This window comes from Dermochelys coriacea, chromosome 12 (genome assembly GCF_009764565.3).
Source record: "Dermochelys coriacea isolate rDerCor1 chromosome 12, rDerCor1.pri.v4, whole genome shotgun sequence".
In the NCBI taxonomy this organism is placed as follows: domain Eukaryota; kingdom Metazoa; phylum Chordata; order Testudines; family Dermochelyidae; genus Dermochelys; species Dermochelys coriacea.
This window is the reverse complement of record NC_050079.1, coordinates 23,368,618-23,386,071: the sequence shown is the minus strand read 5'-3', so window position 1 is coordinate 23,386,071 and position 17,454 is coordinate 23,368,618. Positions and strand designations below refer to the sequence as shown.

At 42.6% G+C, this 17,454-nt stretch overlaps 1 protein-coding gene across 2 annotated transcripts in view; it reads right to left on the bottom strand.

Moving 5' to 3' along the window:
* The window catches only part of TDRD12 (tudor domain containing 12), a 124,201-nt gene extending 109,796 nt beyond the window's left edge, over positions 1-14,405 (bottom strand). Inside the window, exons 1-5 of one of the 2 annotated variants that reach the window (XM_038367731.2) lie at positions 14,332-14,405; positions 12,717-12,770; positions 7,842-7,994; positions 6,684-6,820; positions 991-1,110 (exon numbers count right to left, since the gene is read on the bottom strand). In XM_038367731.2, the coding sequence (XP_038223659.1) occupies positions 991-1,110; positions 6,684-6,820; positions 7,842-7,994; positions 12,717-12,746 (440 nt within the window). In that variant the 5' untranslated portion in view covers positions 12,747-12,770; positions 14,332-14,405. Of the gene's footprint in view, positions 1-990; positions 1,111-6,683; positions 6,821-7,841; positions 8,296-12,716; positions 12,771-14,331 lie in introns of those variants that run through there. The other variant, XM_043494929.1, reaches the window with a different exon arrangement.
* Between the last annotated feature and the right edge of the window lie 3,049 nt (positions 14,406-17,454).

Sequence of the window (17,454 nt, the reverse complement as noted above, 5' to 3'; positions counted from 1 at the left end):
GTACAGAAATATAGGAAAGACAAAATTCAATAGCAATCCCAAAGACCCTACTAAGGAGGGTGTTATAAATATAAAGGGAAGGGCAACCACCTTTTTGTATACAGTGCTATAAAATCCCTCCTGGCCAGAGGTAAAACCCTTTCATCTGTAAAGGGTTAAGAAGCTACGGTAACCTTGCTGGCACCTGACCAAAATGACCAATGAGGAGACAAGACGCTTTCAAAGCTGGGGGGAGTGGGAACAAAGGGTTTGTCTATATGATGTTTTTGCCGGAAACAGATCAGGAATGCAGTCTCAGAACTTTTGTTAGTTAGTAAGTAATCTAGCTAGAAATGTGTTGGATTTCCTTTTGTTTAATAGCTGGTAAAATAAGCTGTGCTGGATGGAATGTATATTCCTGTTTGTGTCTTTCTGTAATTTAAGGTTTTGCCTAGGGGGATGCTCTATGTTTTGAATCCGATTACCCTGTAAGGTATTTACCATCCTGATTTTACAGAGATAATTTTTTTACCTTTTCTTTTAATTAAAATTCTTCTTTTAAGAACTTGATTGATTTTTCATTGTTCTTAAGATCCAAGGATTTGGGTTTGTACAAATTGGTGAGGATTTTTATCAAGCCTTCCCCAGGAAAGGGGGTGTAGGGCTTGGGGGATATTTTGGGAGGGGAAGACATCTCCAAGTGGGCTCTTTCCTTGTTCTTTGTTTAACACACTTGGTGGTGGCAGCATACGGTTCAAGGACAAAGCAAAGCAAAGTTTGTACCTTGGGAAATTTTTAATCTAAGTTGGTAAGAAAAAGCTTAGGTAGTCTTTCATGCAGGTCCCCACATCTGTACCCTACAGTTCAGAATGGGGAAGGAACCTTGACAGGGAAAAGAAACCATCATTATAAAAATAAATGTCTTTTTGCAATTAAGCTGTACATTTAACTAGAAAATGTATTACTACTAATTGTGTGTAGTACACTATATTTCTCTGAAGCCATACTTACACTATTTCTGCAGCGTCTTCACAGAAATCTATACACAACGTGACTGGCTTTGTGCAGTACAATCTAAACTTTTTCGCTCTATACGGGAGTTGCATAAATGCTTCCACTGCAACCCGAATGCTTAACAGTGAAAAAAAGTTTTAAACATAATTAGATGCAACAACCGGATACGAATCTCTATTCTCTACACATTCTAGGGCACAGCAGCACTCCCATATCCCACCCCGCTGCAGCTGGCAACATAGTGTTAAGAAACCAATTGGCAGTTGAAAAAGCAGGAAAGCTTGTTTTCTTTTTCCAGTCTAAGCCCTGGTCTACGCTACGAGTTTAGGTCGAATTTAGCAGTGTTAGATCGATTTCATGCTGCACCCGTCCACACAACAAAGCCATTTTTGTCAACTTAAAGGGCTCTTAAAATCTATTTCTGTTCTCTTCCCTGACAAGTGGATTAGCACTGGAATAGACATCGCCAGATTGAATTTTGGTTAGCGTGTACGCAGTTCAACAGTACTGGCCTCCGGGAGCAATCCCACAGTGCTCCATTGTGACCGCTCTGGACAGTGCTCTCAACTCAGATGCACTGACCAGGTAAACAGGAAAAGACCCGCAAACTTTTGAATTTCATTTCCTTGTCTGTGACCATGCAGAGCTCATCAGCAGAGATGACCATGGAGTCCCAGAATCGCAAAAGATCTCCAGCCTGGACTGAACAGGAGGTACTGGATCTGATCGCTGTATGGGGAGATGAATCCATGCTATCAGAATGCCAAAAGAGGAAATGCCAAAATATTTGAATAAAAATCTCCAAGAGTATGAAGGACAGAGGCTATCACAGGGACCCGCAGCAGTGCTGCGTGAAACTTAAGGAGCTCAGGCAAGCCTACCAAAAACACAAGAGGCAAACGCCCAATCGGGGTCGAAGCCCCAGACATGCCACTTCTATGATGAGCGGCATGCAATTGTACGGAGTTCCCCTACAACTACCCCACACCCGTACGTGGACTCCTGCAAGAGAGTCTCATGCAACAGTGATGAGGATTTTGGGGACGAGGAAGATGATGAGGGGGAGGTTGAAGATAGCGCACACCAGACAAGGGGAGAAACCGTTCTCCCTGACAGCCAGGAACTGTTTATCACCCTGGAGCCAGTACCCTCCCAACCTGGGCTCCCGGACCTTGAAGGCGGAGAAGGCACAGCTGGTAAGTGTATCTTTGTAAAATATAATACATGGTTTAAAAGCAAGTGTGTTTAATGATTAATTTGCCCTGAAGACTTGGGATGCATTCGCGGCCAGTAAAGCTACTGGAAAAGTCTGTTAATGTGCCTGGGGATGGGGCGGAAATCCTCCAGGGACATCTCAATGAAGCTGTCCTGGAGGTACTCCCAAAGCCTTTGAAAAAGGTTTCTGGGGAGGGTAGCCTTATTGCATCCTCCACAGGAGGACACTTTACCACACCAGGCCAGTAGCACGTAGTCTGGAATCATTGCATAACAAAGCACGGCAGTGTGTAGTCCCAGTGTTTGCTGGCTTTCAAGCAACATCCGTTCTTTATCTCTCTGTGTTATCCTCAGGAGAGTGATATCATTCATGGTCACCTGGTTGAAATAGGGGAATTTTATTAAGGGGACATCAGAGGTAGCCATTCCTGCTAGGCTGTTTGCCTGTGGCTGAAAAGAAATCATCCCCACTGTTAGCCACGCAGTAGGGGTGAAGCGATCATCCCAGAGAATTGGGTGTGTGTGTGGGGGGGGGGGGTTAGTTGGGTTTGTGCTGCATATTAATCCGAAAACATCAGCCCCTCATTTTAAATGGCCAATGTGTCTTTTTCAATTTTAATCTCCCTTTTTTCCTCCCACAGCTGCAAATGTTTCAACGCTGCAACCGGCATCTCTGTCCCAGAGGCTAGTGCAGATAAGATGGCGGAAAAAAAGCACTTGTGATTAAATGTTCTCTAAGCTCATGCAGTCCACCCAAACTGAAAGAGCCCAGCAGAATGTGTAGAGGCAGACAATGGCAGAACCCAGGAAAGCACAAAATGAACACAAGGACAGGAGGGACGCACGAGAGGATAGATGGCTGGAGCAATTGGAGACATGGCGGCAGCAGCATTATGAAAGGAGGCAGGATGCAATGCTGAGGCTACTGGAGGATCAAACTGATATGTTCTGGCGTATGGCTGAGGTGCAGGAAAGGCACAGACCGCCACCGCAGCCCGTGTAACCAATTGCCCTCCTTGCCCAAGTTCCATAGCCTCCTCACCCAACCACTCCACCCCAGAGAGCTGCCCAAAACAACAGAAGGCTGGCATTAGATCAGTTTTGAAGTGCACTGTGGCCTTGTCCTTCCCTCCTCCCTCACCCCACCTGGTGCTTCCCTCCTCCCCACCCCTCCCGGGCTACCTTGGCAGGTATTCCCCCTATCTGTGTGACAAATTAATAAAGAATCCATGAATTTGAAACAACGACTTTATTGCCTCTGCAAGCGATGATCAAGGGGGGAGGGGAGGACAGTTGGCTTACAGGGAAGTAGAGTGAACCAAGGGAGCGGGTTTTCCTCAAGGAAAAACAAACGGTACTGTCACATTGTAGCCTGGTCAGCCATGAAACTGGTTTTTAAAAGCTTCCCTGATGCGCAGTGCGTCCTGCTGTGCTCTTCTAACCGTCCCAGTGTCTGGCTGCGCGTAATCGGCGGCCAGGCGATTTGCCTCAACTTCCCATCCTGCCATAAACGTCTCCCCCTTACTCTCAGATATTGTGGAGCACACAGCAAGCAGCAGTAACAATGGGAATACTAGTTTCACTGAGATCTGAGTTAGTAAACTGTGTCAGCGTGCTTTTAAACATCCAAATACACATTCTACCACCATTCTGCACTTGCTCAGCCTATAGTTGAACAGCTCCTGACTACTGCCCAGGGTGCCTGTGAATGGCTTCATGAGCCATGGTGTAAGGGGTAGGCTCGGTCCCCAAGGATAACTATAGGCATTTCAACATCCCCAACAGTTATCTTCTGGTCTGGAAAGTAAGTCCCTTGCTGCAGCTGTTCATACAGACCAGAGTTCCTGAAGATGCGAGCATCATGTACCTTTCCCAGCCATCCCATGTTGATGTTGGTGAAACATCCCTTGTGATCCACCAGTGCTTGCAGCACCATTGAAAAGTACCCCATTTGGTTTATGTACTGGCTGCCTTGGTGCTCTGGTCCCAAGACCGGGATATGCGTTCCTTCAATCGTCCCACCACAGTTAGGGAATCCCATTGCAGCAAAGCCATCCACTGTGACCTGCACATTTCCCAGAGTCACTACCATTGATAGCACTTGAATCACAGCAGCCCCCACAATAGATTTTCCCACTCCAAATTGATTCCCAACTGACCAGTAGCTATCTGGCATTGCAATCTTCCAGAGGGCTATCACCACTCACTTGTGAACTGTAAGGGCTGCTCTCATCTTGGTATTCTTGCGCTTCAGGGCAGGGGAAAGCAAGTCACAAAATTTCATGGAAGTGCCCTTACGCATGCGAAAGTTTCGCAGCCAGACCTACAACACTATGCAGTCCCACCATTCTGTGCTTCTTTCCCGGACCCAGAATCTGTTCCATGGCATGAGCCTTCCTCATTGCCACCAGGATGGCCAAATTGCCGGGGCCCATGCTTTGAGAGAAGTCTGTGTCCATGTCCCCATCACTCTCGTCACCACCCAGCCATAGCCTCCTTTTGCATGTTCTGGTTCTGCATATACTGCATGAAAATGCGAAAGGTCTTTACAATTCTCATAACTGCCACGGTGATCTGAGCGGGCTCCATGCTTGCCGTGGTATGGCGTCTGCAAGACAGCAGAGTTGCAGGAGAAGCGGTCGTTCAATGACGATGGTTTGCAGACCTATTGCACAGTCTGCTGCCAGGACACAAAAGCTGAGCTGGCTGCATGCTTGCCATGGTATGGTGAGACAAGAGCAGCTGAGCAGAGTTGCAGCAGAAGCAGCCCTGTGAGACCACCAAGAGAGGAGAGGGGCAGCAAAAGTGGTGGATGACAACAGTCATATAGAGGACCTGTGAGATGGATTCACAGCATCAGGAGAGCAGAGTTGCAGCGGAAGCAGTGAATGACTACGATGGTTTGCAGACCTACTGCACTGGCTGCTGAAAGTAGTAAGGCGCCCGCACGGAAAAGAGACACAAAACGATTGTCTGCCGTTGCTTTCACGGAGAGAGGGGTGACTGATGACATGTACCCAACAGCGACAATGTTTTTGCCCCTTCAGGCATTGGGAGCTCAACCCAGAATTCCAATGGGCAGCGGAGACCGCGGGAACTATGGGATAGCTACCCATAGTGCAATGCTCTGAAAGTTGACACTAGCCTCAGTACCGTGGACGCACTCCTACGACTTAATGCGCTTAGTAGGGACGCACACAATCGACTGTATAAAATCGCTTTCTAAAAAAATCAATTTCTATAAATTCAACCTAATTTCGTAGTGTAGACATACCCTAAGTATAATAACTGTGTGTGAGATAAGATCTTAGTTCTTAAGATCTTGAAGGGACATAGTGACACAAAATAATCAGTTCAATTTACAAACCTACAGATCATACTTCCTTTGATTAATAAATAAGTTAGATTTAAATGCAAACCATGTTTTGGTAAATATTTTTTCTTCTGTATCCAGAACATTTATGATAGTTTTATTTAAAAAATTAAATGTTTTTGTGCATTTTAAGTGAATTTCCTTCCAAATATAGCTTGACACACATCACAAATAAAAATTATCTCAAATAGGAAATGCATCATTCACCATTTTCTAACACAAGTAAAAATTAAGAATCTGAATAGATGTAAGTTAAGCTATATAATTGCTTAAATAAATGTGTATCCATATAGTTAGCAAAAAGGAGCACCAAATTTAGTATAAAGGCTATATTTAGTTGCAAATCAACATGTCTTAATGGTTACCAACCAATGAGACTCAGTTTTTCTTTAGAAAATAACTAAAAAGTCCAAATGCAAAACATGGTTTAGATTGATGATTTAAATCAAGGTTTTTTTTGTTTTTTTTATTTAAATCATGATTAAATTTGGTGATTTCAGAAAGACTTAAATCAAAGTAACTAACTCCCTGCCCCAACCCCCCTCCTGCACCCCAACTTCCTCCCAGAGCCTGTGCCCCGCATCCTCTCCCGAAATGCTGGTTTTTAGAGTTATCAGTTGTCAAAAGTGCCAGATAACACAGCTTTTACTGTATATGCTAGCAGTAACAGGCTTCCACATCTTCTGCCCCCTCCCCAGAGCATGCCCCATCCCCAGTCCTCCCACTCCCTCCCAGAGCGTCTTGTACGCCATTGAACAGATGTTCCCCAGCATGCAGGAGGCACTGGGAGGGAAAAGGAGTTGATCAGCGGGACCCCTTGGAGTACCCTCATGGCCCCCAGTTTCAGAAACGCTGTCCTAGAGGTATCTAGCCTATGTAGTGACAAATGTAGCACTTGATACTGCAAATAATGTCAGGCTGTGTTTAAATACTGAGAGTGATCCCATTATATGCCTAGTAGCGTTTGCAGGACCTGACCTACAGTCTTCACAATTTAACCTACCATAGCTCTCTAGTTTTAGTCAATATAAATCAAGATTAAAAGTATTAATTTGAAAAAAAAGCCTTCATCAATAACTTTGTAAATCACAATAATACATACTTTTTTGTTTTAACAGGAATATACTTGGCATAATCCACAAGGAAACACTCTGCTAGGTAATGATCGGCACAGATCAGGATTGACTTAACAACTGCTCTACACCAGCATTTCAGTTCCTGACAAAAAACCACACAAACCTAGGGAAATAAAAGATACATATATTTCTGTATATGGACCTAGATTTGTACAAGTTATATATTCACTTCTTGAATACAGAAATAGCTACAGAACAAAGTCTTTTTATAAGGAGAAGAAAAAAAATAGTTTTATTTCCAGTGATGTCCTCAAAAAAAGTATTTTACATCTTATGTGGTTATATATTATATTATTTCTACAAATGTACAGTAAAAGCTGTTATCTGGCACTTTGCCAACCAGAAAGCTCTACAAACCAGCATTTCAGGAGGGGATGCAGAGCACAGGCTCTGGGAAGAAGTTTGGATGCGGAAGGGGGCTCAGGGCAGGGAGTTGGGACGCAGGAGGGGGCTTGAGGTGCCAGATCTGGGCGGTGCTCACCTCGGGCGGCTCCCCACAAGCAGCGACACGTCCCTGCTGCTCCTAGGCACAGGAACAGCCACAGGGGCTGCATTCGCTGCTCCCACCCCGCCCCCTGGCTCTGCAGCTCCTATTGGCCGTGGTCCCCAGCCAATGGGAGCTGTGGGGTGGTGCCTGCGGGCAAGGGCAGTGCGCAGAGCCGGCTGGCTGTGCCTCTGCCTAGGAACAGCAGGGACATGTTGCCACTTGCGAGGAGCCGCCCAAGGTGAGTGCCGCCCAGATCAGGCATCCCGAAACCCCTCCTGCGTCCCAACTCCCTAACCTGAGCCCCCTCCCACAGCCAAACTCCCTTCCTCTTAGTTAACTGGAATTTTTGACTTACTGGCACCCCCCATTCTGCCAACATGCCAGATAAAGCTTTTACTGAATATGTACTCATCCTCTAACTTAAATTACCCAAAAATACCTCTAAACCCATACCACACACTTTTCTCAAAAGTTCAAGATAATGTAGTTACATTTTAATTTAAGTTCACTTTCAGGATAAGAAATTCTTATAAGCTATGATTCTAACAAATATATAAACCTCTAATAACCCAATAAAACACCAGAATTTTCTACTTCCCTTACAATCTTTATGTAGCAAAATGACTGAAAATGTTACCTGCCCTTCTTCTAATGTTAATGGCTTTACTTCCTCCACATCTCTTTTATAGAACTGATTCATTTCAGCATGCAGTTTTTTATATTCCATTTCACTGTCTACAAAAGGCCCGCATCCTTTTACAATGACCCAAAAGCAACCTGGGTCTTCAATCTAATCAAAAGGTGAAGCATAATTAAAACCACACAAAAAAAGATGACAAGAACAAGGAGCAATATCAGGTGCTAAACTTTTAGTTAAAAAAAAAAAACCCCTAAAAGTTGCATATTTCCAAGAACATCTTAGCAACATACATACATAAACTTTCAAAGACAAAATTATCACTAATATTCAAATCACATAACTGGCACTGTAACATGAAAAAAGTTAAAAAAAATCAGAGCTTCTAGTGGCTTTAAAAAGTCAAATCTTCTGACATTTACACTTTGTCATTAAAAGGTGAATATAAGAGTTTCTGTAAAAAAAAAATGATAATCTGTTTAACATCCCAAACAACAACATTTACACATTTAAAGTATTACATACTATACTTTTAATATAGCAAAGTCCAGTTCACCAGCTGTGTTGCCAGGATCAATTCCGCCTGCCTTTAAAAGGGATGCATTCTAGAAGCAAATTGAAGACAGGTGGTCTTTCCTCCACACTCTGGGCTTGGGGATCTGGAACACAGCATCTTTGGAACAAGGTTTCACCTTTCCACTGTGCTTTGGGCTTCAGCACTGACGTACAGGTTTTTCCAAAGTTCACCTGCAAGGCAAGCTGGCTTCCCCAATTTTTTAAACCCATAATTTTCCACAGTTTTGGATTAACTCAGTAGTTTAAGAAATGCTGGTAACTTCCAAAGCTGTAATACACTCAACTTCATGTTTCCTGAACTATTTAACCCAACATCTATAACAGACTTTTAACTAAAATAATCTATTCCTTCTCTGTGACAGATGTTTACCAAAAATAATCTCTCTGAAGGAAGCTAAGACGGTTGAATATAAAGGGTTCAATCATCTAAACCTAAGTAATATTTTTCCCCTCCCTACTGCCTTCATATCCAACATCTTCAAAATAAGACACTATGAGGAGATAAAAAAAATCATGGGAAGATTACTGGACTGTTTAAACTGTACACAGAGATACAAAAACGGGGGTCAAGAAAGGTTACTGAAACACCATATTTTGCAACACATTCCTATCAAATCCCATGGGATCATAAGTATGTCTATCTTATAGTGGTTGGAAAATATGGGGATACAGGACCAAAGGATTCACTCAGCATGTTTCCTCATAAAATTACCTTTATCTGACCATTATGTGGCATCTCTTGTGGAGTGAACAGTTTACAGGAATGCTTTATAAACTTCTTCACAAGATTTAGGGTTTGTGATGGTTAATCTGCTGAATGTGAACTCCTAGTGCAACACTGTGGCCAAGAAGACTAATGCGATCCCAGCATGCATAAACAGAGGAAATCTCAAGCAGGAGTAGAGATGTTATTTTACCTCTGTATTTGGTATTCATGACACCGCAGCTGGAATACTGGGTCCAGTACTGGTGCCCACAATTCAAGATGGATGTTGAAAAATTAGCAAGTGTTCAGAGAAGAGCCACAAGAATGATTACAAGATTAGAAAATCTGCTTTATAGTGACAGATTGATCTCCTCGAGTCTGTTTACCTTAACGAAGACAAGGTTAAGAGGTAACTGATTACAGTCTATAAATTCCTATATGGGGAACAAATATTTAATAATTGGCTCTTCTCTCAAGCAAAGAAAGGTATAACACAATCCAGTGACTGGAAGTTGAAGCTAGACAAATTCAGACTGGAAATATGGTGTACATTTCTAAAAGTGAGAGTAATTAACCTTTGGAACAAACTATCAAAGGTCATGGTGGACTCTCCACCACTGACAATTTTAAAATCAAGACTAGATGTTATTCTAAAAGATACCTGCTAGGAATTATTTTGAGAATGTTCTATGGCATGGGAAATCAGAATTTAAGCCAGTTTTCTGCATTTATAAAACATTAGCTTTCTTTCTGCATGATTAGAATCATCTAGAGCAGTGGTCTCCAAACTTTTTGAATCGCGCACCCCGAGGGCCAGCTCTGGGGAAGCAAAGAAAAAAAAAGAAGAAGAGCTGCCACCAGCGTGCCACCGAAGAATCAAAGGTCCAGGAGCACTGCTGCCACCGTGCCGGCAGCGCTCCTCCTGCCGCGCACCCCCCAGGGATGGTCTTGCGCATCCAACTTTGGAAACCACTGATCTAAAGCAGGGGTAGGCAATCTATGGCACACGAGCTGACCTTCAGTGACACTCACACTGCCCGGGTCCTGGCCACTGGTCTGGGGGGCTCTGCATTTTAATTTAATTTTAAATGAAACTTCTTAAACATTTTAAAAACCTTATTAACTTTACATACAATAGTTTAGTTATATATTATACACTTATAGAAAGAGACCTTCTAAAAATGTTAAAATGTTTTACTGGCACGCAAAACCTTAAATTAGAGTGAATAAATGAAGACTCGCACGCCACTTCTGAAAGGTTGTCGACCCCTGATCTAGAGACAATTCTAATAAAGACACAGGACCAGATGATAAGCATGAATCAAGTCCCTTTTACAGTGCTTCTTGCCTCCCTCATGAATATGAGGATTTATCCTGTTCCTGAAGCTGGAAAAGCAAGCTTAACTGTGCCCTTCTATGCAAGACTGAAGCATGGTAGAGTAACTGGCACATCTCTTTTCTGTGCTTGTTTCTCTTTTCCTTATCCATCTTTCCATAGGGGCAAAGATAGGCAGAAGCACTGCATCTGTTCTGCCTTTTTCCAGAGAAGGCTAGTAAATTAAGTGAAAAGGCTCAATTAAATAAGGGGATCAAAGGTCCCAGCCCAGCCACAAGTTCTGTTTTACCACCAAGACGGATACAAACAAGATAAAAGAAACCCACTGAAATCTGTTGGACATCAAGCAGAGAAAAACTTGGTGAACACCAGGGATGGTCTGGTTGAGAAAGTAGGATAGGAACAGGGTTTGCTGACTGCACTTCAGGAGGAAGTTAACACCATGTACGTGGGGAGGGACTAATAGCAGTTTAGAAAAAGTACAGTTGTGTCTAGTGAGGGAGCACAGGATGGATTTTTAAACAGAGTATTTACAATAAAAGGAAACGTTAGGTTTAGTTTACTATCGTACATTTAATACATTTAGAAAATGTCATATTCACAAGAAATATGATGTTGGGCATAAGAAAACCCTATATTGTCAGTTTAATTATTTTTAAATGATGTAAGTTAATCATCACTAGAATATTACTGAGTCCTGTTAAAAACTGCCTAGGTAATGACCAAAGATTTGGAGCTGGAGACTACAATTTTGGGTTTAAGAGCAACTATTTCCCAAGACAAAAAAATTAGCCTTGAACCCTGGGAGTAAGGACACATTTCATGGTTTCACAACAGACAACATTCTCCTCCAATAATCTCTTAGATACAGGGCATACCTAGGATACATCACACCTGCCCTTTCTTGAATCAATCCACAATTTGTGTTAGTCTCCTCCTCGGCTCAAGAATCATTTCTGGAGAATCCTAATTACTACATTTTGGGGATGGAAGAAAAAGAGCATGCAATTGGAACTGAGCTCTTCAAATGTTCAGTTTTGTCAGAACCACAAAATTTCTGTCCACTTTTTCCTTCTATCCTTTGTTTTCTTTCTGTATTCATAATTCAATTTTTCTGGTATTCAGAGGTTCCCACCTAAAGCAGCCTTTCTAAATTATATTAAGCTAAGTGGAGAATCACTGAGGTAAAGCAGGAAAACAGATTTTGTGCCAGGCCTAGTAAATCTCTGTAAATTTTTTGCAAGTGCCCTAAACCACGCATAAAAGACAAAATCAGTCTATAATATTATGGGCCTCTCTTACACAGGGAGCAGGAAATGTCATGAGTTCCTATTCTCACAGTTTCCACCAAGGGGGGTTGGCTTTTCCCACCCTGAGGAACAGTTAGTGGATTCAATCATTAACACATACAGATCTTTTGAAATCTGCATGGATTACAGGTAACCTGTGGAATTCCAGCACCTCCGTAATAATTCCCACTTTCCACCATCTTCACAGTAGCCATGCTCCTGCAGAAGCATGCTCCTATCAGTCCCAAACTTGTTGTTATACCGTTTTGTAGAAAAGGGTCCCACCACAATAGAGGACAGTGAGAGATAATACCTACTTGGTCAGCATTATCTTAACTGTTGCTTCCTCACTTATTTCCAAGGAATGATGCTGTCTCCCCAATAGGCCTTCCATTTGGACAGGGCAAAGAGAACATAATACTATAGGGCCGTAGCTCCCTGCTTTCTACCCCCACTTCCCCAAGGATCTGCCGAAACTTAAACCTCTCTTTTTCATAAAAGCAGTGGAAGGACAATGCAGATTTGCATGCACACTCACACAAAAAAAAAAACAACACTTTGTTTTTCACTCATTGTAACAACACCCAAAATTACTATAGCTAAAATATATTTCTTTATTTTTACGTTTTGTTTACTTTGTATATATGCGTAAGGTCAGTATCACGTTGCTTCTATGGGGCTCCATGCAGTAAAATGGGAGAAAAAGTTACAAATATTAAAGTATCCTTGCAAATAAAAATTGGCAGAGAAAATTCAGGAGCAGATAAATATCTGAAATTACTTTTAACTTTTTAAAAATTTACTAGATTTCAACTTGCCTGTGTCCCCATAAGCCCCCCCCAAAAAAGAATGAACAATTTTATTCTGGATATTTTATTTTTTTCCTGTCCCTAAAGTTCCTTGTGTTCCAATATATGCACAAAGTTCTTTACAATACTGAGACGTCTTTTAAAACAAAATCAATATACCTTCAATATCAAGACTTCAATCATTTTCATCTACTGAAGTCCTCTTCTGCAATGCTGAAATGAGATGTAAAGGATAATCAAGTGTTTAGCTATCAATTTTATAGAAATCTTACAAATGTTGAAGCTAAAATTGGAGTGATACTATCCATATCTAAAGAGCCTACAGATTTAAAATAAGCCCACTTAGCTGGCTGTATTTTTAAAGGAGTATTTGTGGCACCTTAGAGACTAACAAATTTATTTGAGCATAAGCTTTCGTGAGCTACAGCTCACTTCATCGGGAAGTGAGCTGTAGCTCACGAAAGCTTATGCTCAAATAAATTTGTTAGTCTCTAAGGTGCCACAGCTACTCCTTTTCTTTTTGCAGATACAGTCTAACACGGCTGCTACTCTGAACACTGATTTACAGTTCTCACTCCAGTCTTACAAAGAAAAAAAAAGCTCCCTTAGTGAAGATTCACAGATAAAAGAATGAAAAATTGATACAAACAAACAAGAAAGATTCCTCCTCCACATCTCTGATAAAAATCAAACAATGGGTAGAGAGAGAGAGAGAGAGAAGTTTTATCTTTGAAGGTGCAGTGAAAATTTAGAAAGTGCAGTAACTCCATTTACAGAGACACACAATGCTTAAAGATATACCATCAACTTAAAAATCACAAGTGTCTGAAAACTGCTTAACATCTAAGAATACTATAAATTAAAATATTACAGTAAAATACTATTTTTTCCATTTTTTGTTCATCTGACAGCCTTTTTGTCTAGTAAATCTGTCATTTTTCTCTTTTGTTTGAGTGTTCCTTCCACACAGCAACCAGGGAGAGAAAAAAAATTAAAGAAAATGTGATTATAAAAACAAAAAGTGTGGCAGGGGGCTATGTAAGGACTGGTGTGATATCAGAAACAACTTTCAACTCTTTAAATAAATTTCAAGCTGACAAAATCCTATAGATATTTTAAAGGAAGCCCAGCCACTGAGAAGCAGAGGAGGATGGAGGGCTGAAAGTTGACATTTCAGAGTGAAAATGAAGCCAAAAGAAGAAAAGCTGGTAAAGAAAAAAAAAAAGCTGAATTTAATGAAGAGCCTGAACCAGAAATCTAGACAGAAAGGGCATATTTCAACAATTACAAAGTGATGCAATTTCTATGGATATATTATCACAAGAAATGCGACAACCCTCTTTCAGGTTAATGCTCCCATCATACATACTCTAGTTTGGGGGACCATATGTTAGGGAGGAAGTGACTTCTTATCTCTCAATTTAGCAGTAAATGTGCAAGAGCAATAAAATAACCCACACAAATATACACTCCTCCATATCAGAAATAAAACACAGAAGGAATACAAGGGACTTCCTAACCCCTTAATCAATGTAACGGTCAAAATGTGTGGGACTGATGAGAGGACCCACACCGCTTCTCGATATTGGGGATAAAGTGTTTGGGAGCATGACAGTTTGTCTAAATCCCACATTCACCTCAATATCTGAAAAATATACATGGCAAGGGGAAGGGATGGTGCAACTTCCCCATTAACACACACCAAAATACTAGGAACGACATACACCAAGCACGCCCGTACCCACCATTCACACATCCCTAGCTTGAGACTCACATGTGTAAGGAAAGCACACAATTCTCCTCCCCCTTCTACCAGGGTTAAGGCAGATCCCTGGGGGGAAGAGAAGAAAATAAAAGGGGAACTCTCATGTTAACAACCCACTGGAGATAGAATTTTTTTTAAGAAAATTAAGAAAACGATTTCCCCTCCCCCCATCTCCTCCCCGGGTTTATTTCTTTGTTGTTCTTTTGAGTTTTCTCAGAGGGAGGCTGCATCCTTTTCCCCACCTATCACCCCTTTAACAGCCCTCACCCTCACTCACAATCCCCTCCCCACGAAGGTGCCCGCAGGCCAAGCGCCTACTACTAACAGCCACCCTCACACTTCAGAAGCTTCTAGAAGACCCTCTTCCCACGCTTAAGCTCGCCACCTACACAGCCTGAACGGCTAGAAGAGCTAAGCACCGTGCGCAAGGCCAACCAGGCGCATCTCTACTGCGCCTGCGCATGAAGCTACACGGGTCCGGCTCTCCCTCCCGCCCCGTTCCTCGCCCGGCGCTTGCGCAGTGAGAGCGCTGCACGAGCGCACGCTACCTCCGCTATGCCTCCCGTACGAAAAGCTCTGTGCTCCCAACCTCACGCGAATACGCGACCGGGAAGCGCCTGCACAGCGCCCAGCCGTTTGCCCCCCCCCACCCCCACCCCGTACTGTAATGGCGCCCAACTGTCTCCGCTTAGGTGCGCTATGCACGCGCAAGATTCCAACTGTGTTCTCCCTGGCAGAGCGGGAAGGGGGAAGAGTCCAGGGCGCTTTGGGAGAAGGCGGGAGAGGGGGCGATGTGAGGCAGGAGAAGGGGAAGGGGGCGAGGAAGGTGTGGAATGTTACTTGTTCCTTGGGACTTGGTCTAACGCTCCAAACGGCTGCCACAATCTTGCTATGCTAAAGGAACCTGACACAAAAATGGCCCCTCGTTGCGTTCCCGCCCCCCATTTTACTCCAGCTCCTGCCGCGATCAAAAAAACAAAACAAAACTTGAAAAAAAATAGATTTTGCGACTGTATCAGTGCAAAAGAGTAAAGGAGTATTATGTAGGGCTGTACTGTCTTCCACGGTCAGTGAGCTAACCCCCTGCATGTCATCTTTGCTGCATTTCTTCTCACAGCTCATTTTAGTATACAGATGAACTGCAATTAATGAAGTAAAGGGAATCCGATAGTATGGAAGTGACGAAGGTCTCATGCTGAAGCTGATCAGTTGTAGTATAAAGATTTTTAAATTCTCTTATCTTCCTAGCACTCACCTAATTCCCTTCAAATGCTAAATTATTAGTTCATCATTCTGTGTCAACCTAACAACTCAGAGTCCCTCATTACTTTCACCCTCTTCCACTTCAAATACAAGCTTCTTGTGCTTATCTTTAACGCCCTTTACAATTAACCTACTTCTGTAATCTTATTACATTAAGCCTCTAACCATCCTCTCTGACTCCATCATGGGTATGGAGGTATGCTACCGTGGCCCCACTGGTGACAGATCTAGCATACCTTCCTTATTTTCCCCTTTCAACCTCCCCGTAATTCTATCACAGCTCTTTTGCCTTCACAATGCTCCTCGTGGAAGATACTTTATTACCAAAAATAGCTCATATAATTCCCAACAAAAAGTATTAAACATAGTTCACTTCCCACACACAAGTGAATATAGTCCTTAAAACCCCACTCTTTCTAGCAGGCACACCCAACCAGCCTCTCTTGCTGAGAGTCTCTTCCATACCATTCTCCAGTATCTTCCACCACTCCTAGGCTCCTTCTCAGTTCTCTTCTATCCTTCTGCCAGGACAGCTCCCCCATCCCCACCCCTTCCAGCTACAGTAGAACACCTCTCTTCCTACAGCCTCTCTGCTGGGAGATCATCCTCAGAAAGAGAGTAGCGCTTCCTCCTTCTGCCTCTCTCCACTGTTTCCCTGAGTCCAGCGCTCCAATATGGAGGTGTCAGCAGATAAGCTCCTCCACTGTTCTCCAGCCCTGAACTTCAAGTCTCCATCTTTGGTGGCAGCAAGCAACACCCTCTTGCTGCTCTCCAGCCTTCTCCCGGGAATCAATCACAGCTTCCTTCCAGGACATTCCATAGTCCCCCTGGTCTCTGGCAGTTCTCATCTGCCTTTTTCCTGACTGGATCAGTCTGTGCTCTAACACAATTCTCATCCATAAGGTCTCTCCCTCTCTAGTGCCCAACCTGCCCTGTTTTAAGCCCAACTGAGAGGTGCACTGGTCCTGCTTCCTCTTAAAAAGCCACCCTCTGACAGTCTGCTTCTTTCATGCCAACCTATGTGCACAGATCTCAGGCCCCAAACTAGTCCATAAAGCCATTACCCTATCCTTAAAAGTCACTTTTACTGAAATGCCTATATGACAAACTGCCAGGCACTACCAGCTAGATAGATGGACAGCTGCTATTTTCTTAGGTTTATTTGTATTCTATATGTAACACAACTAAATAATAAAAATTAAACATTTCAGCATTTTTGCATCATTTTACAGGTATGTGTTCAATGTAACTCTAGTAAAAACAAACAGCTATTAGTTCAGTGCCTGAAAATTTAGCTATAAAGACTTTTGCCATTTTTAGTGGCTAAACAAAAAAGTTTAAAAAACAAGCTCAGGCTGGGGCATTTAAGTGACCACATATGCAAAACAACAGAGCAGAAGCAGGTTGTACCCCTCATTCTCCTAATACTGCAATGGTTAAGAGCTGAAATAGCATGAGACACTAACCCACAAAATCTCCCAATTGCCACTTTTTCTTCTTCCTCTTGTCTTCTTGTTGTCTAGCAAAGGTGATTTCAACGTTTTCAACTTTTTTTGTCAATATATGCTGTTTTGCGAAAGCCAGAACATTTCACAGAGATTTATTGATTTTGATTAAGTTTGACAGTAAGGTCTCGGAGACCCAGAGTGGACTCCCCAGTCATTTACAATTTGAAAACCTGAGCTTTTTGATCTGAAAATGGATGTTTCAACAATTCTGTTTGCGAAAGTGTTCAAAAAGTTTTACTTTTGTTCTAATCCAGAAGAAAACCAAAATTTAAACCCTCAAAAGTTGTCATGAAATGGAACTGTTGTTCTCTGGCAAGCTCTACTGTCTAAGGTCTAGCCCCTAATTATCCTCTCCTCTCCT